The 25120-nt window shown below is 50.1% G+C and overlaps 1 protein-coding gene across 4 annotated transcripts in view; it reads right to left on the reverse strand.

The window, feature by feature from the left end:
- The window catches only part of RBM19 (RNA binding motif protein 19), a 161314-nt gene that overhangs the window by 24081 nt on the left and 112113 nt on the right, over positions 1 to 25120 (reverse strand). Inside the window, exons 24-25 of one of the 4 annotated variants that reach the window (XM_051972856.1) lie at positions 6449 to 6563; positions 3282 to 3765 (exon numbers count right to left, since the gene is read on the reverse strand). In XM_051972856.1, coding sequence (XP_051828816.1) covers positions 6481 to 6563 — 83 coding nt within the window. In that variant the 3' untranslated portion in view covers positions 3282 to 3765; positions 6449 to 6480. Of the gene's footprint in view, positions 1 to 3281; positions 3769 to 6037; positions 6278 to 6448; positions 6564 to 25120 lie in introns of those variants that run through there. The other 3 variants (XM_051972858.1, XM_051972857.1, XM_051972855.1) reach the window with 3 other exon arrangements.

Below are 25120 nucleotides of genomic sequence, written 5' to 3' on the forward strand. Positions count from 1 at the left end.
TTATACAAGGTCTGTGGGTACACACCGATTTCCTCACACTGAGTTCCACACAGAAACCATCGCCATCCTTGCCAGCTCCGAGTAGGCTGCATTTCTAGGGGCAGAAGGAGAGGACTTTTTCACATCCGGGCACTGTCTGCTTAGAGGGATGGAGAGGTCTGGGTTTGAATGGGCTCTGGGACTCATTAGGTCAGCAGCGAACATCCGAGATAATCCTGCTGTCCCATGAGCGCGGGGTTCTGCAATCAGGACCCGTGATTGAGGCTCAGCTCTGTCCCTGCACGTCTTCCTCCTCTCTGACAGGTCAGAGTTCTCTGCTGAGATGGGGCAGGGAGGTTGGCTCTACACGAGTCCCTTTCCAACTCTAAATCTATGACCCCATGAAGCTATTTAATCCACAGAAGGAGCTAATGGGACAGGCTAATATAACTCCTTCTGATGATCTCCCAGGCCAAATAATGTGTAGATAGGAAAGAGAGGGATGTGTGTTGTCCTAAAACCAGCCAGGGGCTGGCGGATGGAATTAGAATGGAGGTCTCCGAGCTTCTAAGTCCTGACCCCACATAACCCAGGGATGGCTGCCCACTGGTGGGTGTGGGAAGACAGAGCTGATGGTCACAGTGTTCAGATGGGCACTGTTGCTAGCTGGGACTCAGATAGGTGCCCAATAATGATGGATTATGGTACCTGGGTTCAAATCCTCACTTTACTGTCATGTGCTTTAGTTTGAAATAATTTTGTTGTTTACGTTCTGGAATATGTGGCGAGGTGGAGAATTAAAAATAAAAAATCATGGTCCGGTGGCCTCTGAAGGCTGAGCAAGAGTTGTACTAACAGCTGTATGAAAAGGAGATTCTGAAACATCAACTTGGAGAATTTCAGAATAAAAAAAGACCTTAGGACACAAAGCATTGCAACCAGAAGGGACCTTATCGGAGCCTCAGAAGCCAAGTAGTCCAGTTCTCTCATCTTTAGAGATAAGGAAACTGGGCAGGGGGGAGGAGGAGAAAGGGGAGGGCAGGAGACTGTACTAAGGGTAATAGCAGATAAATATGGCAACAGGCTGCCAGTCTATCCCAGGCCTTAAGATGGGATAGAACTGAGTTTCAGAGAGTGACCTTTATCTTTTTCTCTCGTACCCTCTCTTTTTCTGAATTCCCTAATGTTTTCAAGGACCCAACCTCGTTTTACTCAACAAGGTTCCCAAGATCCTCACTTTGAACCTACAAGAGCTGCCAAATATTGTCTATCACTTCTATCTCCATACATTTTTCATACCGTTTTTCTTTCCATTCAGAGTCATTGCCGCCCTAATGCGGTGACCTCTCACCTGTAGACTACTACAGTAGTCTCTTAAATGGTTTCCCAAAACCAAATCTCTCCCTTACATCTTCCACATAACTGCCACAATGATATATTACTCTCCAATGCAATAAGCTCCAATGCCTCCTTCTGACCTCCAAGATCAAGTATTATTATATCTTTATCTCCTCTTCAAATTTCTATTTTGTGGCTCCTTTGTAACGTACCTCATTATTACATACACACACAGATATATAAATATATATTATATTAATATGTACTAAATAAATATATTTCTATATATTTATTGACTCTCTGGTTAACGCCAGTGTCAATGAATGCCCCATTCCCCATGAAGAAGTCTTGTGATGAAGAGAGCCATATAAATAAAGATATGTAAGTTGGGGAAGTATGCCCAACATTTTTTTTTAATGATATGGTTATGATCTACAAAATTTGGGGAACCCTCTTCTAGAGAACAGAATTCCAGATCAGAGATCACCTCGTCCAATCTCTTTATTTTCTCTCTCTCTCTCTTTTTTTTTTTTTTTCAAATGAGGAAACTGAAGCTAATAAATGGGACGGTTACCAGCGAGCCAGGGGTAGTGCTCAGTTCAGGAGCGCTGGCTCCTAGAATTGTCTACAACTTTCTACAACATCTAGTGCTCAATCAACGGATCCCCGATCCCCTAAGGAGTTCTGGGCCGTATTTCACCTCTGCCTGGCTGCGAACTGCTCCATGCTTATCCCCAAACAGCCAATTCATAGAAGATGCTTATGTTGAATGGCCTGTTCTGTTCTCAGTCTGGTGTTTGGTTCTTTGGCCAAGGCCTTTTTGCCTCTACAGGGGCCAAAAGCACATCTGGACGGTCGAGATCAAGCTCAGAGGAGGAGACGTTGCTAGAAATCTACCTGTGTTTGTGTCACTTACTTTCTGAAAGATGCATGGCATGGGTCAAAGGCAGCTGCAGCATATGACTAAAGATGACTTGCATGTGATAAAGGTGCATCCCCAGCTTCCTGAGGAGGAAGCCCCCTTTTAATATCAATTTCATTCCACACAAGCTCCCTTCTATGCTCAACGGTCCCTGCAGACTATTAGCATGAGGAGACCAAGAAAGCACACCAACAGAAAACGGCTGTTCCATGAGCGCGGGGTTCTGCAATCAGGACCTGTGATTGAGGCTCAGCCTTGTACTGCAAGTCATCCTCCTCTCTGACAGGGCAGAGTTCTCTGCTCTGAGATGGGGCATAGACCAAATGACATACAGAGTTGCAGACCCTGTACAAAAACCCCGGTCTGGAGCACAGGGTCTGTAAATTATGGTCTAGGGCCAAATTTGGAAACCAGTGGTTAGCCCAGAACTAAGGATGATTTTATACATTTTAAAATATTCATGGTTTGCTGACCCTGGTCTAGAACATGGAAGTCTTTACCATCAAAGGCCTCTTCAAGGTCATAAGTATCTGGAAAAGGAAGTGGGCTGATCAGTGGGCGAGAGTGAGACAGACCAAATATGGCCTCCCTGAAATAGGAAAATATCCGGGATACTTTGGGTGGATCCTCAAAGAGCGAGTTACAGAAAGCTCTGGCTAAGGAGTGTGTAGGTTGGGTTGTGAACTGCTCTGGTGCAGGCTGTGTCCACAGAGCTTAAACCACAGATCTGTCCCAGTGGGAAAGTCACTACAAGTCTACCTATGGCTTCTAAGCATAATCAACTTGGTTTGAAGGATTAAAAAATGTTTTTTTTTCAGTACCCCTTTACTATGCTAAGGTTACCTGGTAAAGCTAAATATACATTTATTATTTATTATTATGGAGAGAAGTATATATGCAGTTTGTAATATGTATACATATATATATTACAAGTTGCACAATTAGATTAATAAAAGATATATATACTTTTTTTTTTAAACAAGGTCAATAATTAGATGAATGGTGATACTGGATACATTCATCTAGAGACTATAAGATAGACTTTTTTTAAAATCATCATTAATTTTGTTTTATTAAAGCTTTTTATTTTCAAAACATATGCATGGATAATTTTTCAACATTGACGCTTGCAAAACCTTGTGTTCCAAATTTTCCCTTCCTTCCCCCCACCCCCTCCCCTAGATGGCAAGTAATCCATTGTACATTAAACATGTTAAAATATATATTAAATCCAATATATGTATATATGCTTATACAATTATCTTGCTGCACAAGAAAAATCAGATCAAACCAGGAAAAAAATGAAAAAGAAAATAAAATGCGAGCAAACCACAACAAAAAGAATGAAAATGATCCATCCTCAGTTCCCATAGTTCTCTCTGGGTGTAGATGGCTCTCTTCATCACAAGACCACTGGAAGTAAGATAGACTTCTTCATGGGGAATGGGGCACTCGTTGACACTGGTGTTAACCAAAGAGTCAATAAACACTCAGTGAGGACCTATTGCGTGCCGGGCACTGCACTACTGCTAGGGACACAAAGAAAGGAAAAGTCAGTCCTTGCTCTTAAAAAGCCCACCAAAGTCGAACGGAGATGACGGCTCTATATAAACGAGCAGAATGATCTGGTGAGAACCACTAGAGGGAGGGCGTTAGGAGCAGGGAGGCTCAAGAACGCTTCCTGTAGAACACAGGATTTTGGCTGACTCTGGGGAGAATCGAGGAAGCAGAGATGGGGAGGGAGAGAAAACCAGCCAATGGAAGCGCCCCGAGATGAGGCATGGAAGCACAGCAAGCCAGATGGTATCACGGGACTGTGGCGTGCCGAGAGGCCGCCGTGCCGTGAAGGGCTTTGGCCGCCAAAGAGAGGGGTTTATGTTTGAGCCTAGAGGCCAGAGGGAGCCCTTGGGTGTGCATTTAGGAAGCACTTTTTTTTTTAAAGATTTAAGATTCAAGAAGCATTTAACAAACGCCTCCCATGTGCAGGGGAGAGTCCAGAATTCTTCTTCCTCTGACACGTCGGTGTAACCAGGGGAGAAGGGTTTGAGTGCTCGGGACATGGGCAGCCACAATCCTCAGAGAAGTTGCTAAATAATGTGGAAAGAGAGTCAATGCTGAGAGTACCTCATGCTGACAAAACACCAGGTCTATGAAAAAGAAAAAACAAGGAACGGTCCCTGTCCTCAGGGCGCTTACATTTTATTTCTAACATTACAGAAACTTAAACTGATCTAGTTACCCATAAGGCACCATAATTTGGGAAGACCATGGTAGCAATGACAAGGTGAGGGGTTGGAAGGGGCTTCCTGAACGAAGGGAGCTGAACCTTGAAAGAAGCTCAGGCTTCTAGGAGAGGGACAGGAGGCAGGAATGTAATTAAGGCCAGCAGGTGGAAGACAGAGCGCTGAGTTCAGAGACCCACAAGCAGGCTGACTGGCTGGCACGTGATATAAACCCAGAAAGCCGGGCAGACTGTGAGGGGCTTCGGATGCCAAGTGAAGCTCCGAGGGCAGGTCCAGTACCTGGCACTTAGTGGACACTTCAAAGATGTTTGTGAATTGATTGACCGATGTTAGCGATGCTGAGAGACTGAACTGACAGGAGCTGATAACTTACCTACTAGAGTGTGAGTGCGAGTGTGTGTGTGTGTGTACATACATATCCACTGGTTTGTTATACAAGGTCTTCCAAAAGGGAGCATCAGAGGGCTAGCTTCTGGCTCCCACAGCCTGCGCTCACTGACCACTGGTGTCTGGGCTGGAAGCGTCCGGCTGAACGCTGTATCTATCACCCGAGCAGCTTCCTCAGGCACCTGGCCTTCCCACACTTACGTGACCCGAAGCAAGGGGTGATAGCCAGTCCAAGGAAGGAACTCCAGCCCTTCAAGGCTCCCTGCTCCAGCAAAAGGGGAGGCACGTGGAGCCATTACAGGGAGGAAGCAGAAGCCCGGATCCCTGGGTGGACGGGAGGGCAGATGGTTGTGGTAGGGCTGAAGCCAGAACAAATGACCATGCAGACCAGAAACTTGGCATGGGACTCTGTCGTTTTGCCACTGGTCAGAGAATCACAGGCTTAGAGGTAGAAGGAACCGAGAGGAGACTGTCTGGTCCAATTTTCTCAGCTTAAAGGTCACAGAACGAAGGCCCACTTCACCCAGGGAGCAAGATCTAAGAGTTGACTCAGGTCTTCCTTTGACTCAGTTCGGTGGATCAGATGCTCTCCCTACCTTTGTTCCAAGATAGGAAGATAACTAGAATATCCAAAAAGGGAGGCCAGGAGACAGTTTTCAGACCGCACGGGGCCAGTGGCTGTTTTGACTTTGGGTCTAGGAACAGTAGCTAACCAGTGTCCTGTGCTAGCTAAAAAAGACCTGGAGATTTTAAGCAGACCACAAGCCCAGCGAGCCAACAGCGTGGCGCGGGCCCCAAAAAGAGCTAACGGCGTCTCCGGCTGCATTTCTGAAAGCCAGAGCAGTGAGTAGGAAGGAGGGCCTGCTAGACTCGACTCTGGCCAAATCACATCTGGAGGGCTCCGACCCGGTCTGGGCTGTGATTCTACAAGACATCCTAAATGGACCGCATCCAGGATGGAGAGGGGACTGGGAGCCATTCGCAAGTAGCTCTGGGAATGGGAAGAGTGTCTACCGGGCCCCGGGGGCAACAGGTGGGAGCTGAAGAGGCAGCTTTTGGCTTGCTATCAGGAAGAGACTCCTCATGATGAAACTGCCTGAAGTTGGGAGGGCCTCCCAAGGGGTGATAAGAGTTCCCCTCATGAGTGACTGTCAAGTGGAGGCCGGAGAACAATTGATCAGCGAGCATTTATTAAAAGCCAACTGCACACCAGGCCCTAACGACCCAAGAACACAGAATGGAGTCACTGTGACTCAGAAGGGGAGGGATCCCTGATCAGCTATGGGGTGGGTCCCTTCCAGTCCTGAGGTTCTGGAGGCCGTCCCTTCTCGAGTGACCCGGCAATCTGCCCTTCATCCTCACCGTGTCTCCTCTGGACGTCAGGGCACTGACTGGGTGATGTGCCGGCCTGAGGTAACGGAGAGGGATGGGACCATCTCCCTCCCCTGTGAATCGGCAGAGGCCGGTGGCCACCTGCTCTCCCCTGCCCCTCTCCCACTGCGGCCCGAACGCCTGCCCTCGCGGAGACCCCGAGGCCGCGGAGGCCGCCCCCACTCCCGGCAGGACGCGGAAGACGTACCTCTCTCCGCCAGAGAGCAGCTGAAGTATCTGCTAGTCGCCGTCCTCGTTCTCGCCCTCCTCCAGCTGCTCCAGGATTTCGTCCAACACCACAGACCGCCTTTTCTTTGGGGAATCTATACGAGCCCAGATGGCAGAAGAGAAGAAATGAACAGCCGAGAGGGTTGGGAGGCAGGAAGACAGAAGAGACAGAAAGAAGGGGAGGAAAAAATGAGTTCTGTAAGATAGGCATCGGCTCATCACAGACAAGAGCACATGGCTTTCCCCCTCGACTCCCTCTCCTTCAACCCAATGAATGCCTTGGGGGTCCCCCAAGCATCTTTTCAGAATTCTACGCCTTTAGGAAAAGTCAGCCCCAAAAATGCAGGAGAAAATCCCTCCTGTTCTCATTGCATCCTCCTCTGGTCCACAGCACTGAGGGCAGGCTGGAGATCCTCGTCCGCCCGGCAAGGAGAACAAAGGAAGAGATTCTTAGTTGGAGGGCCTCGGGCATCCCCCAGCGAGAGGCAGGGACCGTGGATGGCTCCTGGCTCCCCGCGCCCTGTCCCACTTGATATTTCTTTGGGGAAGAGGAGGCCTGGGCTCTCCGGTGGAGAAGGAAGAGAACAGGATGGGGAGATGGGATTGGAAGGGGCTGCATTTCACCGGCTCAACAGTTCAATCGTAGCCAGGGTTCCCAGGTTTACAGTTGGAGAGGAGCCCAGGAGCCATCTCGTGTGAGTCCTTCAATTTTCCTCCATAAAGGAGGGAAACCGAAGTGTGGAGAAGGAAAATGACTGGGCCAAGACCACAGAGGGAATAAGCCCAGAGATAGCCTTTGAACTGACCTCCCTCAACTCCAAACCTAGTCATTGGATGTGGAGGCTGAAACTGGGCAAGCGGCTTCCAGATGCTGGGGACTCTGTCTCCAGCAGACCACAAGCCCCCTCAGCAGACACTAAGCCCGGGCTCCCCTGTGCTTCTGATCTGGCTCCCCTGAGGTCCATCCTGCTGATCGTGCTCCTGACTCCCACACTTGGGGCCCTCCCCACCTCTCCCTCAGCATGCCTTGTTTTCCCACCATTTTCCATCCACACACGCAGAGCCTCCTTTTCTCACCGGCCTCCCCTCGACAAGAGGCAGAAGGGCAGAAAGCTGAGAAATCCAGTCCTGCCTTTGACAAATTCTGGGTCAGGGCAATTATCTAAGTTCCAGCTAAGACACCGACTCGGGGGAGCTTCCCTAGCCAGGGAAACCCAGGGCCCGCCTCTCCCTTCCAGAATGCTGCATGTCGCCGGCCACCTTCTGCTCCCTTGGGCCCTGAGGGAGGACTGCTAAGTCTGTGACTTAGGGGTCTCAGAGGACATCAAGTCTAAGTTTACGTATGAGGAAACTGAATCCAAGAGAGTGCGTGACTTGTTGTCGACCAATGGACAGATTCTGGGCCTGGAGCCGGGACGATGTGAATTCAAATCTGGCATCAGGCACTTGCTGCTTGTGAGGTGCTGGGCAAGTCATTTAATGTTTCTCATCTGTAAAATGGGGCTAACCACAGCATCTGCCTCCCAGCGTCGTTGTAAAGCTCCACCTGGTTTGGAAGGGCTCGGCGCAATGCCGGGTGCGGAGTGAGCACGACATCAACCTTAGCTACTGTTGTGGCTGTTATTCCCAGGGGTCACTGGGCAGTAAGTCTGTCTGAAGGCATGATTTTGTGACCCCCAAGTCTAGTGGTGAGCCTGGAGCCAGATCTGATCAGTGATCAGGAGAAATCACAGGACATAATCACCGATGATGACGCTCTAGTCATTGGGGTACCAGTGATGTCAGGGGAGCAGGGGGAGGGAAACAGGCCCAGGAGCTGGCCAGCTCCCCGGGATCAGGCGGGGGGACGGGGGAGGCTTTATCTCTGGGTGTGAAATGTCAGAAAGGAAGGAAGGGGAGAGCTCGGTCCTCCCCTAGGACGGGCTGGATACCACACACACGCCTGGTTTTCTCCTTTCCCTCCCTCCCCATTCAAGGCCTCGCCTCTCATTTGCTTCTTCATAATCATCAGGTTCGGGCAGGACACAATGGCCTCCGGAAATTGAATTCGAGGGAAGGTAATGGGATCGGCGGCAGCGGCGGTCAGAAATAGAAGGGCAGCAACGGCGCAGGAGGAATGAGGAGCCTGTCAGAGTGGTTATTGCTCCCACAATGGGGAGAGAGCCGGCGGGGACCTAAGGCCGCTCCTCTGCCCCGGAGCTGGGCTACGGGGAGATCTGGAGGCTGCTATCACCAACAACCCCCTCAGACCCCAGAGGTCAGGCCAGCCCAGGGCTTCTGGTCATCTGCCAGGCCTAAAGAAGTGGCTGTCACCTGATCCCCTAGAGATGGACGGGCTTTTTCTGCTAGGCACTCCCTGCAAGGTCCCTTTGGGATTATGGACTTGGATCTAAAAGGGATCTTAGAGAGAGTGTGGTAGAGAGGAGAGAAGGATAGATTTGGAAGCCAGGAAGAGATGGGTTCGAATCCTGCCTCAGATACTTACTGTGTCCCCTGATAAGTCACAAAATGGTTGGATTCAGGGCCCCCTAAGCTCCCATACAGCTCTAAATCTAGGCTCCTACTGTGTGAGGAAACTGGCCCACAAGGGAAAGCAACCTGACTAAAGCCAAACTGGTAGTAGAGGACACAAAGCAGAATTCGAATCCAGGTCCTGAGACTCTAAATCCAGTGCTCATTCCACACAAGGATTACCAATGTCTATCTACCCAAGTGCTGTGCACCCCCTGGGGCCAGGGGTGACTGACCACCAGTGTGACCTTGAACATGACGCCTCCTTTGTGGAGCTTGGGAGGGCTGGCCTTCCAGGCCCCTCTAGGCTGCAAGTCTGTGGATCGAAGTCTTCCTGTAGGACCCAGTGATCCCTTTTTCCTTTCCAGGCACTCCTTCACCCATCCATCCCAACAACTTTCCTTATGGAACACTGTCACATCACGCAATGGCGCACCCGCCGCCCAAACACCACTCAGGTTTCTTCTACCTTCAGTTCCACGCGTGACCCCCTCCCCAAACTCCAGCCTGGGCTCCTCAGAGGAGGGTCTAAAAGACAGAACTGAGGGCACACTGCCTTAAGGCCCTCGTGTTCAAGACAGAATAGTTCCCTGATAGCAATGAAAAAACCCTCCTTCTAGCAAATGAGGAGCTCCAGAGGATCAGAGAGGCTGCAGAATCTCACAGACCAGACAGCTTAATCCTTATCACAAAGCCCTGGATAGAAGGCTGGAAGAAGCTTTAGAACAGGGGATGTGAGAGCTGGAAGGGGCCTTAGAACAGGGGATGTCAGAGCTGGGAGGGTCTTAGAACGCAGGAGGTCAGAGTTGGGAGGCGCCTTAGAACCTAGATCCAGTGACTACAAATATGGCAACCCATCCATCCCCATTGCCATACACAATCCCATGGAAGTAGAGAAACATCCAAGTTTTGGCTGTTTGCTTTTTAGCCCTTAGGGCACGAGGGCATCTGACTATTTACAAAGCTGTCACAGTCAGGAGAGCACCAAAGATTTCCATGTCACACCATTGGTCAAAGGAGAGAGAGAATCGCGCCCCCTCCCCCCCAAAAGAAACTTGCTAGAAACCAGGGCTCCTGGCTCCTCTGGATGCCTGTGGCTGAGTGTCCCTATGGTCCCCATGCCGCATCTCAACATTAGTAAATTGGGATGGAGAATTTTTCAGGAATGCTCCTGGGAAATCAATGTCTGAGTGGGATTTTTTGTAAAATGAACCATATTTTAAACGCACAAGGGGAGCTGGCTACACAAAGGTGTCTCAGGAAGAATTCCTGACATAGATTTGCAACCTCAAGCTTCCTGCTCCCGATCCACTCTTTGGAGGCGAAAACAGGACAACTGCTATTAGCATAAATGGCCAGTGGTTAAAACTATCCTTGATGCTAACACCCAATTTTCCAAATTTTGACTTTTCTAGAGATTGCGGACCAATAGCAGGAAGGCTGGAGCTGGGTATGGAAGGAGGAGGAGCAGAAGAGCAGTAGGAACAATTCTCACTTCCAACAATGCCATAGGGTCTATAGAGAACTATCTTCACAATGTGGGGGCAAAGCCCACCTTTCTTATTTTACAGAGTAGAGAATTCAGGTGTGAGAAATTAGATGACTTGTTAAGGTCACAGGGCAGTCAATAAATACCTACTTTGTGCCAGGCACTGTGCTAAATACGGAAATACAAAGAAAGGCAAACTTTCCTCAAGGAACTTACAGTCTTAACGGGGAGATAATGAGCAAACAGCGATTTTCAAACTACATGCCGAATAAGTAGGAAATAATTAAGAGACAGGAGACACTAGAATTAAGATGAGGTGGGAAAGTCTTCCAGTAGGAAGTTGAGATTTTAAATGGGACTTAAATGAAGTCAGGAGGCAGAAATGAGGAAGGAGAGATTCTACATCTCTCTACTACATCTGTATAGCTAGACTGATATAACCAAAAGCCATTCCTCCGTACTAGGTCCATGATTGTTGTTTGTCCTTTGTTCTCAAATGACCTCACGAGAGTCCCGACTTGCACGTGGATTGGATTTAAGTGAGGTGAAACTGCACATGGTTAAAAGACTATGAACACACAATTCTCAAAAGAATGACAAACTATTAACAACTATATAAAAGAATAAAATCACTAATAACAAGAGAAATGCAAATCAAACAGCCAAGTGGTTACACCTTATACTCAGCAAACTGGCAAAGATGACAAAAAGATGGGAGTAACCAATATTGTAGGAATTGTGGAAAGACAAACTGTGAATTGGTACGACCATTCTAGAAAGTGATTCGGATTTATACAAATAAAGTGACCCAGAAACTAGGTTATATCTGACAGTGACCCAATGTGGTTGTTGACAATACGCACCGATATATTTCCAGAAGCACTTTTTGTGGTGGAAAAGAACTCAGAATAAAATAGATGATCACTGATTGGGAATGGATAAACATATTAAAAGTTCACAAATGTGATGGGATATTGCTGTGCTATAAGAACATTACTGTGCTGCATAAACAAGATGAATTCCAATGGCTTCCCTCTGTTAATTATTTGGTATTTATTCTGCATAGAGTTGGCTTTGTATATATGTGTCTGTATAGTATCTCCCTTGTTAGACTGTAAGTTCCTTGAGGACAGGGCTCTTTTTTGACCCTTTTTGTACTCCCAGTGCTTACTGACACACAGCAAGTGCTTAATAAATAAATGTTAATTGATTATTTTCTATTTTTCCTGCACAGAGCTTGTTTGTATATATTTGTTTTCTTCTCTCCCCTAGGGCAAAAACTGTCTTTTGCCTCTTTTTATTCCCCATGCGTAGCACGGTGGCTGGCACATAAAAGGGGCTAAATAAGTATTTGCTGAGTGATTGCCTGAATTAAAAGGAAGCATGGAAAGATTTCCCCGAACTAATGCAAAGTGCAATATGAAGCAGAAGAACAGTATAGGGATAACCTTGGACAGGGGGAATGGAAAGGAAAATCATGAAATAATTGAAAATGAATATTGTCAATTTACAAAGAAGAAACTTGGTCCCAAGGAAGAGAAAGAAGAAAACACCTTTGCAGAGCTGAGGGGATCAAATGGAGTATACTAGACCAGGTGTTTTTCTAGATACTGTTGTATTTTGCCAATTTCCCCCCATCTTTAAATAATAATTCTTTGCTATAAAGAATAGCTCCAGGCGGAAAGGAAAAGGACATTTGTGGAACAAACGGGGAGACCTGTTAGATTGGAAATGTTTCCTTGCATGTCCAAGGGAAGTCACTGGGTGTCTGAGATACAACTCTTGTGGGTCAGTGACCTTGCCCCCTGGGGGCTAAATTACATCCAGTGAATAAGAACGGAATCCAGAATCTCCAGAGCACCTTTCTGTAAGGAGAACCAGCTCTGCCTGACCCGGCTCATTCCCTCCATTTACAGACCAGGAAAAGGAGGCACAGGGGAGTTAAAAAGGAAATAAGCCTTGGTCACAAGGCACGCGGCAGAATTTTGGAGCAGAGACCACACAGAACAACTCCTCCATTTGTCAAAGGAGGAAAACTCGGGCTCAGAGAGTAAGTGGCTTGTTCAAGGTTTTCCGTGTGATTAATAGCAACGTCAGGAGGAGAACCTGGGCTTTGAGGCTGGCAGTTTGGGGCTCTTTGTATGGGGGCACTAGGAGCCCTGAAGGCTCCGGAGCTGGGAGGGGGATCTTAGCCCCCCCTTCCGTGTCCACTTACTAGTGAATTAGCCTAGCCGATGGGCACCATCCCTTCCGGGTCTAGACCCTGTGATCTGCTGAAGGTTTGCTCTCCGGGGCCGAGAAGCTGGTGGGGGCCACAAAGGTGGCCCTTCTGCCCCTGCCACCAAGATGCCGGAAGAAGACGAGGTCCCTCACGGGGTCCTTGCATCCCCAGGGGCCAGAACGCAGCGTCAGGGGCTTCCCGGCTGCTTCATCTCACGACGAATGCGAGGTCTCGTCCCAGGGCCCGGCCTCCAGGACGGATCTAGCCCAGCTCCCTCATGTTACAGACGAGCAAACCGAGGCTCGGAGCCCCGAAAGGCCCTGCCCGAGGACGCTCGGTGGGAGCTGCTTCCGGGACGGGGCCGCGTTCGAGCTCTTCCTCTCGGCTGACACGCCGCCAGGAGGGGCTCAGCCTTCCCCAAGGCAGGAGACGAGGGGGGCCACCAGCCCGAGCATCCCCCTTCCCCCCGCCCCTTCCTCTTGGCTCGCTTGCGCGAGAAGCGCACCCTGCTTCCAGGGAACAGCTGCTGAAATCCCACTTCCCAGACATCAAAAGCCTCACTGGGTTTTCACCAAACAAACATAATGCAGAACCCGGAGAAAGGTGTAAAATAAACAAACACTGTGAGCTGTACATTTTCTTTGAGCACTACAGCTGCATTGGAAGATAAACAACAAGTGAATGTCAGCAAACGTCAATACACAAGAAATTAACTTGACAAAAAGCTCACCCGGCCCCCTCGTGCCCCCCCGCCCCCGCCCCCCCATGCACCATTCTGCAATTCTGGAGTTCCCATCTAATGATTTTATTTTTCAATTAATTCCTTGACAGAATGCCAGGATGTCGCTTCTCCCCCCACGTCCCCAACACTGTCGCTGTCTGCACGCGGAGGAAGGCGGCAGAGGAAGGAGCTGGGGGGCGGAGAGGTGGGAAGAGAGGGGCTACGTGGGAGAAGGACGGCGACGGCTCTCCTGGGGCTGTTCCGCTCCTGAGGCCCGAGAGAGGGAGCGGGCGGGGACCCTGGAGAGGGGACCCGGGGAGAGGCGGGGTCCGCTCACGTCTCACCCGGCAGGGACAGGATCTGGCCTGAAAACAGGCCCTCCAAGGCGAAAGGCAAAGGGGCCAAGGAGGAGCGGAGCAGTGGGCAGCGCACCGAGCCGGAGCCAAAGGATGCTAGAGTGGGGAGGAACCTGAGAGGGGCCTGAGGGGAACCTGAGAGAGGCTGAGGGGAACCTGAGAGGGGCCTGAGAGGGGCCTGAGAGGGGCCTGGGGGGAACCTGAGAGGGGCCTGGGGGGAACCTGAGAGGGGCCTGGGGGGAACCTGAGAGGGGCCTGAGGGGAACCTGAGAGGGGCCTGAGGGGAACCTGAGAGGGGCCTGAGAGGGGCCTGAGGGGAACCTGAGAGGGGCCTGAGAGGGGCCTGAGGGGAACCTGAGAGAGGCCTGGGGGGAACTGAGAGGGGCCTGAGGGGAACCTGAGAGGGGCCTGAGGGGAACCTGAGAGGGGCCTGGGGGGAACTGAGAGGGGCCTGAGGGGAACCTGAGAGGGGCCTGGGGGGAACCTGAGAGGGGCCTGAGAGGGGCCTGAGGGGAACCTGAGAGAGGCCTGGGGGGAACTGAGAGGGGCCTGAGGGGAACCTGAGAGGGGCCTGAGGGGAACCTGAGAGGGGCCTGGGGGGAACTGAGAGGGGCCTGAGGGGAACCTGAGAGGGGCCTGGGGGGAACTGAGAGGGGCCTGAGAGGGGCCTGAGGGGAACCTGAGAGAGGCCTGGGGGGAACTGAGAGGGGCCTGAGGGGAACCTGAGAGGGGCCTGAGGGGAACCTGAGAGGGGCCTGGGGGGAACTGAGAGGGGCCTGAGGGGAACCTGAGAGGGGCCTGGGGGGAACTGAGAGGGGCCTGAGAGGGGCCTGAGGGGAACCTGAGAGAGGCCTGGGGGGAACTGAGAGGGGCCTGAGGGGAACCTGAGAGGGGCCTGAGGGGAACCTGAGAGGGGCCTGGGGGGAACTGAGAGGGGCCTGAGGGGAACCTGAGAGGGGCCTGGGGGGAACTGAGAGGGGCCTGAGAGGGGCCTGAGGGGAACCTGAGAGAGGCCTGGGGGGAACTGAGAGGGGCCTGAGGGGAACCTGAGAGAGGCCTGGGGGGAACTGAGAGGGGCCTGAGGGGAACCTGAGAGGGGCCTGAGGGGAACCTGAGAGGGGCCTGGGGGGAACTGAGAGGGGCCTGAGGGGAACCTGAGAGAGGCCTGGGGGGAACTGAGAGGGGCCTGGGGGGAACCTGAGAGGGGCCTGAGGGGAACCTGAGGGGAACCTGAGAGGGGCCTGGGGGGAACTGAGAGGGGCCGGGCCCTCATTTTAGGGAGAACAGAGCTAAGGCTCGGAAAGGAAAGTGACTGGCTCAGTTGTTATCACACAGATCCTCTGCCTTCTAGTCTGTCGGTGCTCCTCTCCTCCTCCTACCTGTCACCCTCCCACAGACACATTCTCTTCCAGTCTCGGTCCCTCTGTCACACTCCCACACGCTCCACTTTTCAGATGAGGTAACTGAACCACTAGAAGTGGTTCTGAGGCAGGATTTGAACTCAGGCCTCGTGGACTGCGGTTCTACCACTCGGCCCACTTGCTGCCCGCACTCAGAGCCCTCTGCCTGCAGGAGCTGGGGCCGGAGTTTTCAGAGAACTCCTTAGTCCCAGGAACTGACTCACCTCTCTCTTGGATGAGGTGAGACAAAGGGAGATGCAGTGTTGGCTTGAATTTTCAAAGCCAGTGGAAAGACTACGGGCCTGGAAGAGAGAGGACCTGGGTTCGGATCCTGCGACTTTGCATAAGTCACCGAGTCTCTCCTTGGTTCCGTTTCCTGGGCTGTAACTAGATCTTGTAACCCTGTTTACCCGGGGCCTGCGGATTTTCCCTCTGCTTCAGACACACCGTCTCTCTCATCCTCCCAGCAGCAGGGCTATGTCAGTAATGTTATCCGAGTCATTCCAGAGATGAGAAAACTAAGGCTCGAGGTCACACAGACAGCAAGCGTCAGAGGAAGCATTCGAACCCAGGTCCTCTGATGCCAGGGCCAGGGAACTGCAAGCACTGGCTTCTGTTAGAGACCATCATGATGGGAGGTGGGGGCGGGGGTCCCTAGAAGTGGAAATGATGTGGATGTAAATTAGCCCATGGAGGGCAGGGCCAAGGAACATGTAACAGGAGGGAAAAAACAACAATGAAGTTGGGGGGGGGAGTTGGGGTATCTCAGGGAAACCCCTCCCACAGCTCCAGATATTAAAGTACCTCCAACGTCCCCCACTCCTGCAGTCCTGACTTTCTACAAGGCCTGGCTTGGAGGTGCAAACCCACCCAGAAAACACGGTCCCCATTTGGAGGGGACGCAGTCTTCTGCTGGCCTGTCTCTGTCAGGGAGCAAGCAGTTCCTCCCACCCCACAGGGAAGTTTCGGTCTTCCTCCAGCCTTCCTCCTCACCCCCTGTCTCCAGGCCCCCGAGGCTTCCCCCGATCCCGGCTCGCTCCCTTCCATCCTAAGTCAGTCTGAAATTCTCCGTCTGCCACTTTAATTCTTTGATCGATGGGGAAGAGTAGGAAAAATGGCCCCGCGCAGCTGGCTTCCCACGTTACCCCTAGCAGGGGATTGCTGGCCCTGCCGGTGATGGCTGAGTGAAATGTTTGTGGAGCGCAGAGAACACAAGTCAATAGTAATTTAGCGGGATTGGGAGCAAGTACCTTCCCTGCACGGACAGAAACTCCCGGGAGAGCGGGAGAGTGTGCAGGATATTACTGAATCACTCGGAAATATTTCCAAACACTACTCAATGAGGCAGAGGGGCAGGGGGAGGGGAAAAGAGCAGGTGGGGGTGCGGACGGGATGGAGACGGAGAGCGGGACTTCACGATCGGCGCCGGGCGCTCTGATCTCTCAAGCACCTTTGATGAGCACCGGTCACCCTGTGGGGAGCAGGGCTGGCTTTCTGATCGTGGCTCCGGGCTCCCCTGCTGCTGCCCATTTGCACCCTTTCTGGGGGCTGACCTGCCCCGAACGAGCCCGGCTTCCTGATTTTCCTTTCCCCACTCCTGCCTTTGCCAACTCTGCTGGCAAAAGATTGTGGCTACGGGGGTGGAGGAGTCTGCATCTGGCCCAATCCGTCTCCCTCCTCTGGCATTGCTCGCTAAGTCTGGGGAAGAAGCCCTTCAAGCAGAGAAAGACATGTTCTCCCAGCTCCCCGGCTCAGCCACGGGCCAACGTGACCTCCTGCTGTGCTGGTCCAGCCCGAGAGGCCTGTGGGAGGGGGCCAGCCCATGTGCTGAGCGGGGAGCCTCCCACAACTTCTCCTGGTACTCTTCCCTCTCCCTGGGTGACCCGTTCGTCTTTTTGGCGCATCCATTCTCCTCACTGTGCTCGCACCCACTACCCTCCTCCACACTGCGAGATCTGTGATCCCCGGCCTCTGTTTTTCAAAGGCTATTGTGTTCTCTGACTCAAGGCCAGGTAGCAATACTAGTGATAAAAGGGACGGAACTTATTTAGAACATAATTCACATTTCTGACTGATTCCTTCCTGCCCCTTTTCACCCAATGGCCACCTCACCTTGGCTAATTCTGGGGTCCCTGTCACTCAAGGCTAAGGCACACCACAAGGAAACACTAAAAACAGGAGTTAGGGAGCAGAGGAGGTGAAGAGGGGCTTAAGATTCTGGGCAGCTCGTAAGAGTCCAGGCAAAGAGAACACTTAAACAACAAATTCTAAGACTGACTTGCTTGAACTTGCCCAGCAATCATTTCAAAGCCCAAAGATGGTTTCCTCATGATCGGGACCAAGAAAAGATATATTCGAAGGGTGGAGGGAAGGAGTAGGAAAAGCGGGGTGCCCCAGTGCTGGGGGCTCTAAGAATCATACATTAAGACCTGGAAGGAACTGAAGAAATCGTCTAGTCCGGGGATTCTTAGCTAGGACTCTTGTTTATTTAAAAAAAAAAAAGTTTTGCTGATTTATTTCAATGTAATCTTTATGCACTTAAACACCCTGAAAAAGGGTTCAGGTGTTTCTCCAGACAGACTGCCCAAGAAGGTCAGGAAACTCAAGGTAATCCAGTCTCTCCCTTTATAGAGGAGGGCCCTGAGATCCAAAGAGGCTGGAATGACATCATCAAATAGCTGGGAGCTGCAAGATCTTTGATGTTGCTCCCCAGTAGGTTAATCAATATTTATTAAGGACCTACTGTGTGCCAGGCGCTGTGCGAAATGCTGGGGCTACAAGAAAGGAAAAGACTCTCAGGGAACCCACAATCTACAGCGGGAGATCAGATGCAAACAATTCTAGGTAAGCCCAAGACAACAGACAGGATGAAGTGATATAAAAGAGCTCCTAGAAGGTGGAGTTTGAGCTGGAACTTGAAAGAAGTTGGGGAAGCAAGAAATGGAGATGAGGGAGAACCTCGCCGGCCTGAGAGGTGGAAAGGAGGGAGAGCCTCGTCGGCATGGGGGCCATCAGGGGAGATGCAGGAGGCAGGAGATGGAAGGTCAAGGCCAAGGAAGCCCACATGGCTGGAGCCCAGAGCACGCAGGGGTGAGCGCCGGACGCAATAAAACAGGCAAGGAGTGGGAGCAGGTGACAAAGCTCTGAAGGCCAGAGCATTTCAGATCAGATTGTGGAGGTGAGGGAGCCAATGGAAGTTACTGGAGGGGTGGCGGTGACCAGATCAAATCTGTGTTTTTAGACTGCCTACAAGGGCCCTGCCCTCTCTGTATCCCCTCTCAGAGGGCCCGGCCCAGGGCTGCAGAACTGACTGGGAGGAAGAGGGGAGCCGCGGCAGCCAAGCTACCCACGCAGCCTCTGTTTCCTCATCTGTAAAAGGAGCCGGGTGCCGTGCTGGCTCTCGGGGACCTTCCGCTCTCAGCCTAGGGCTCTGGTTCTAGGAACTGAACCCCCTTCACAAGTCCTGGCCCCGAGATGGCTTTGGATGAGAACGCAACCCAAGTCTCAGCCTGTGGCTCACTTAAAATGCAAGTCTCATCTAGCACGTGGCTCAGGAGGTAAAAGGTAAGTATAGAACTGTCTACCCTGGTTCGAATGAGAAAACTCCAAGCTGTGGAGCTCCGCTCGTGGCCAAATAAAACCTATTTGCTCAGGCCTCTCTGGCTGGGGAGAACGGCAACCTAGAGGGTTCTGTCCTTGGATTTCTGCCGCCCCATTATATTCTCCGGGCTGCACTTATGGGTACGGGGCCTGCCAAGACCCTGAAAGCTTCTGGCCGCCGTGATCCTGCTGGCTCGTAACACGCTTGGGAAGAAAGGGACACAGCCACGGCCGGGCCCTCCACCTTCCTTCTTTCTTTTTCCTTTCCTGCTCTCTCCGCTCACCCTCCCTGACCATGGGTTCAGAAGAACAGCTCCTTCCTTGCAACCAGGGCCCCAAAGGCTTATTGGGGAATCTCATACTCCGTCGGGGAGGCCGAGAGAGAAAGGGAAGAAGTGGAGGAAGGTGCAGAAGGCTGATCCAACACTGGCCTGGACTATTATTAATAGTAATAACAGCTAACACTTATATGACACTTATTATGTCCTAGGTACTGTGCTAAGCTTGATCCTCACAACCACCCTGGGAGGTAGGGGCCTTTATTATTGTCAATTTACAGATGAGGAAACTGAGGCAAAAGGGTCACACAGTTGGTAAGTGTCTGAGACTGGATTTGAGCTCAGCTTTTCCTGACTCCAAGGTCAGTGCCCTACTCACTGCACTATCTGGCTAGAAGGGAACAGAGTTCACTTCTCCCTTGCTGAGGCTCTCAGAGATCAAATAGAAGGACTTCTTTAGGAAGCAGAGCCTGGATTCACACCTAGAACAGCTGTATTCTTTCTGCAACACCACATGACTCTCTGTCCCTCTCAGTTTAGTGTCTCACTAATTCTCATATCAAGGCACTCCTTGGGGCAACTTTCAGATGATTTTCAAGTAGCCCTCCCCATGATGTTGCCTTTGGCAGCTGGGGGAGTATCACAGCCCCTGCATTTCTTGGGATCCAAAAGCAGCTTATGCAAAAGAAAAACAAATCAGTTTCGGAGGGATGAGACATGCATTCAGAATTCAGAAAGCTCTAAGAATCTCCCCCATCCCCCAGTTTTCATGTTAAAGGCTTGGCTCACCTACAGAAGGAGACCTTTTGGAAGTAGAATTAGAAGAATAAATCAATAAAACCCCACCGACTCGCAGAATGGAAGGGACCTTAGAAGTCATCTCGTCAACTCTGCACACAGTAGACATTGAAAAAATATTTGCCAAATAGAATTGAATCCAGTCCAACCCTCCACTTGGCCCAGAAAACCTAACGAGTGGCCATCCGGTCTCTGCCAGACCATTTCTGGTGATGTCATGATGCAGTGGAAAGAACGAATCCCAACTCTCCCACGTATGTCTTGTGTCCTGACCAAGTCACCCATCTCACTGAGTCTCTGTTTCCTTATCTATAAAAGGAAAGCCCTGTACTTGATGGCTTCTGTGGTCCCTTCTGCTTCTAAATCTCTGACCCTGGGACCAATTCTGTCCCTTAACAGTGATGTGATGCTGGCCAAATCATCCCACCTCTCTCTGGTCCTGAATTTCTTTAGCTGTAATTTGATTATTTTATTTTTTAAAACTTTTACTTATTTTATTGATTGATTGATTCATATTTAATGTAAATTATTCCCTGAGATTTTTTTCTGGCTCTGCACCTGTGATCCTGAATGGCAGCTCACCACCTACGAGGCAGTCCAGTCATGGAGAGCTCCAGTATGAGGGCACATCTTCTTAGACTCAATCAATCAGATCAACGAGCAGCTATTAAGCACTTACTACGCTCTAGGTGTCAAGCTGTCATCTCTAAAATTTCTACCTATTGGTCCTAGTTCTTGGACCTAGGAAAAAGATTATTTATAGTGAGTTCTTGGGGGCTTCAGAAAAAATAGCAGAGTAGATTCAGGGATGTAGGGTGCAGTGTGGTGTATGTGTGTGTGTGTGTGTGAGAGAGAGAGAGAGAGAGAGAGAGAGAGAGAGAGAGAGAGAGAGAGATCAACATCAGAGGCTAGCCTCCAATGCAGCTGGGGGATCTGGTTTGCTGTGCTTCAGTCCTATTACGAAATCAGACTTAACCTAAGTTGAATAGAAGGAGGAAGAAGGAAATACTCTTATAGAGCAGCATAGCAAAGAAGGAGAAATGGCTCCTTTTGGACTTGGGAGAGGAAGCCAAAGAAGCAAGATCACAGGGGAAGGAGAAGCTCTGGCTGATATATCGGCGATGGCCTTTCCCCCTCTCTCCCTTGGGTGTCCCATGGGCTGAACCTGTGAGCCAGGAGCACATGTCTAGCAGTGAGTGGTCAGCATTCAGGGAGAAGGGATGCACAACTGGAATACCTGGCTGGCATGCCTTCCACCTCCCTGCCCTCTCCCGGGCCTGGGTAAGTCTGCCTATTCCAGCCTGCCTGAAGGGCGAGGACGGTATCCGTGCTTAGCTCACTGCCAGTGCTCACTACAGGTTTCTATCATGCAAACAATCTAAGGTTCTTGTTTGGTGCTGGGGTTTTCTCCTGCTCCTCCTCCCCCCAGACCCCTGCAGCCCCTGAAGACGGCTCCAAGGCCAGAATGCCACCAGAAAGCTTATTGTCAGGACCCAGCGAATCATTAAAACCCTTTCCTTTTCATTCCTGAGCCAACATTCCACATGGGGTCGATTCTGCTTCCTTTGTCACAGTCTTATGGCCCCGGCTGGGATGAATCAAGATTGCCATTGGTTGGGGGAGGCAGAAAGGCAGCCAGACCCAGGGAGACGCGGGGTCTCAATCTGAACACTGAGTGATTTGTTGGCAAAGTCGTGGCTGAGGGAGGGTGGGTGGGCACTGGGCACCGACCACATCTGCCTTTACTATCCGCCAGGCTGGCATCCCGAAGAACTCAGAACAATGGGGGGAAAACAGAACGGAACAACTACAGGAGATTTAGGAGGCACCAGCAAGTTTCTGACATGAGGGAAAAGACAGAAAAGGCTGAAGGGAGAGGATTCAGACAGCATGTATGCTGTTAAGTAAAAACAAGGTATATACAGATTGATGCAAAATCATTTCAAGAGGGATTGTGTATATAACTGCAGGGTAGGGGGAAAGCAAGAGACCTTGTGTGGGAGGTGATCCCTGAGCTGTTCTTTGAAGGAAGCTGGGTATTCCAAGCTGGGGAAATGAGCAGAGAGTACATTCCGAGCACGGAGGACCATCTGGAGACAGCGATTCCTCTGGGGAACTGTCTGAAAACAAAATCTCCCACCTCTTAGCCTTTGCATACATGGTCCTCAGTGGGAGCACCTCCTGCACAAGTGCCCAGTGCCCAGTTATAAGGCACATGATCTCTTTTGAAATGATTTTGCATCAATCTCTGTACACTTTGTTTATTTAACAGTATACATGCTAGCTGGATCCGGTGAGCTGAATTTATGCTTTATTCTTTGAAGGCCAAGAATTTCATCTGTCTGGTTTTTTGGTCTCCAAATCTATAGCATCCTAGGACTTGAATCTGTCTTTGCAGCAGGGAGCCAGCGCTCTAGAACCCCGGGCAGGGTGAAGGGATGAACCCCTGCCCAGTTGGCTTGTCAAGCTAAGGTTGGAGATGCAGGATGTGGAGCAGGAAGATATGTGTTCAAATCCCCCATGAGGTACTTAGTAGTTATGTGACCATGGGCAAATCACTCACCCCAGGCCTCCTTTCTCTGTTAATTGGGCTGATATTACTCACAGTACCCACCTTACTTTTTTTGAGCTTAAGAACAATCTTGCATTAGTCTAAATGAGGCAATGGGCCACCAGGGACTGAAAGCTGGTTTCCAAGCCAGCAAGATCTGGATTTATATTCTGTTTACATTCCATACTGGCTAGAAGGCTCTGAGAAAGTCACTTAACTTTGCTCTCTGGATATCCCCTGTACCAATGAAATCATAGCTCTCCTTCATCCCTACTCTGCCTCCAAACTCTCATGCACACATGTGGTGCATAATAAATATTTGCTGATTTAAGCTGAATTTCTCATCTCAGTAGGGCTTTGGTGCAGGTAGAGGGGGGTTCATGCCTCAGCTGTCAGTAGTTTCCTAGGGACCTTTCAGATAAAGTAACTGGGCTAGACGCATGGAATGACTGGATGTTAACTGGCAGAACCACGATTCAAATACAGGTACATTAATGCCACGGCCTGTGACCTTTCCACCACAACAAGCTGCCCCTACTTCCCTGGGACAAAAAGACTTTCTGGGTTTGCTTCCAATTCTATGACTCTTGTCACTCTCCTGGAATGCTACACAATCTCCCTCAAATACAATGTGCTCTTTCCTCGGAGGCAAGATGCTACAGAAGGACAATCTTTGATGTCCACACTGTTTTGTTCTCACCTTGCATCTCCACCACCAAAAGCTCACCTGTTTCTCTTCCCACTTCCCTTCCCTTCATACTCTACACTACTCTGGATGATCCAGGGCAACTTTTTTCTAAGAAGTAGCTCTTAGCATGGGCACGTAGCAGACCTTTTACACTGGGTAATGGTGATTGGAGGTGCTTCATGGGAGGTCATCCTGGCCACTGGAAGGCTTTCCCAACAAAGCATGAGCTTAGATAGATCCTTCCTTCCAGGTTGGTCAGACTGAAAATGGGGCCGTGATTTATTTTGAATGATCAATTTCTCTGTTAATTCAACCTTCAAAGACCATTTTCCAAGGCCACAGAGGGGTTGGGATCAAGGTGAGTGGCAGAGATCATGGACAAAGCTTCAGAACCCTGAGGGGCAAAGCACGGTTCCAGTTATATGACTATTCCTCTGTGAGATCTATGTAGGGCCTATAAAGGCCCACAGCTAATGCTAAAGTCCACTGCCTCCAAAGAAATCAGAAGGGTGGGGAAGGAAAAAATCTTGCATTTTATAGGTGAGGAAACTAAGATCAAGGTGGTGCAGGTACTTATTCAAGGTCAACTGATTTGAATCCAGGTTCTCCAGATTCAAGGCCAGTGTTTACCATATTGCCTTTCTGTTCATGAGATCAGAGATAATGAATTAGAAGGACTTGGGCAATGATTCCAATCCATTAATCTTCGGGTTGGGTCGGTTGCCTAGGCTAACTAAAAGAAGTGCCATCTTACCTACTTAAAGGTCTGAATAAGGCCTTAAAGGCCAGGGGAAAGTGGAAGTGTCTGGGTCACCTTGGACAAGAGAAAATGGGTTTGGATGGAACAGTCTCACACAAATGCTCACCAAGGAGTTTTTCTTCCGAGTTTAGGCAACAATTCCATTTCCGTACTCAATTTATTGAAAGGCACTTCTCTCCAAAGCCAGCTAGAACTGCTTAGATGGGACTTTTCTCAGCTGATGTTGAGGGCCACCAAGAGAGGAAGCGGGAAGGGGCCATTGATCTCTAGCCCACACCTCTGCTCCGGGGACAGTCCCTTGCACAAATATTTGCCAACGAGTGCATTTGAGCCTGTCAATGGCTGTCAATAAAAGGAAGGCACTCCTTCTGAGCTCCAGTATCTGTAGTGAGACCTGAGCTTTTGACCGTCAAGTCATCTATTAAATTTTAACTCTGTTTCTTTTGTCCTAGATCTCTTAGGGATCAACACTCTTCTGCAAAGCAGATGTGACCCACCCTCTGATATCCCATGCCAGTCACAGGGTTTTTCACTTCTGCTTAGCATCCGCTCAAAAGGAGTATGGAATCACAACTATTATAGTTTCTATATGGTAACACAACTCTTTGTTCACAGTCACCTTGCTGAGGTGGATAATGCAAGGATTATCACCCCCATTTCACAGTTGAGGAAACTGAGGTTCATAGGAGTCCTAAAGGCAAAGTCACGAGGCTGATGAGTGCTTGAGATGGGATCTGAATACAAATATCCTGACTTCAAATCCACTCATTTGTCTTTTATACAACACAGCACTTGATATTCAAAAGACTCATGATTTCATAACTGGGGGCCAAGCTTTACAGTTCCTTCCTCACTTAACCCCTTTCTGGCACCAATGTGAATAAGTTCCAGGGGCACAGAGATACAGAGAAGAAAAGACCCTCTGTGCTGCCAGGAGATGTATGTGTAAGTGTAAGTTTCTTGGAAGAAGGGACAATTTCACTTGTTGTCATCATCATAAATAATAACAAAACCAAAGTTAGCATTTGTATAGCACTCACTATATGCCATGCACTGTGCTAAACACTTTTACAATTACTATCTCATTTAACTTTCACAATAACCTTGGGAGGTAAGTGCTATTATTATACACCTTTCATAGAGGAAGAAACTGAGGCAGATCAAGAGATAGGGACATAGCCAAGGTCACTTAGCTAGTAAATGTCTGAAAGAGGATTTGAACTCAGACCTTCCTGATTCTAGGCTCTATGCTCTATCTTCTAATCTCTATTTAAAAACT

The sequence above is a fragment of the Antechinus flavipes genome, chromosome 1, assembly GCF_016432865.1.
Source record: "Antechinus flavipes isolate AdamAnt ecotype Samford, QLD, Australia chromosome 1, AdamAnt_v2, whole genome shotgun sequence".
In the NCBI taxonomy this organism is placed as follows: domain Eukaryota; kingdom Metazoa; phylum Chordata; class Mammalia; order Dasyuromorphia; family Dasyuridae; genus Antechinus; species Antechinus flavipes.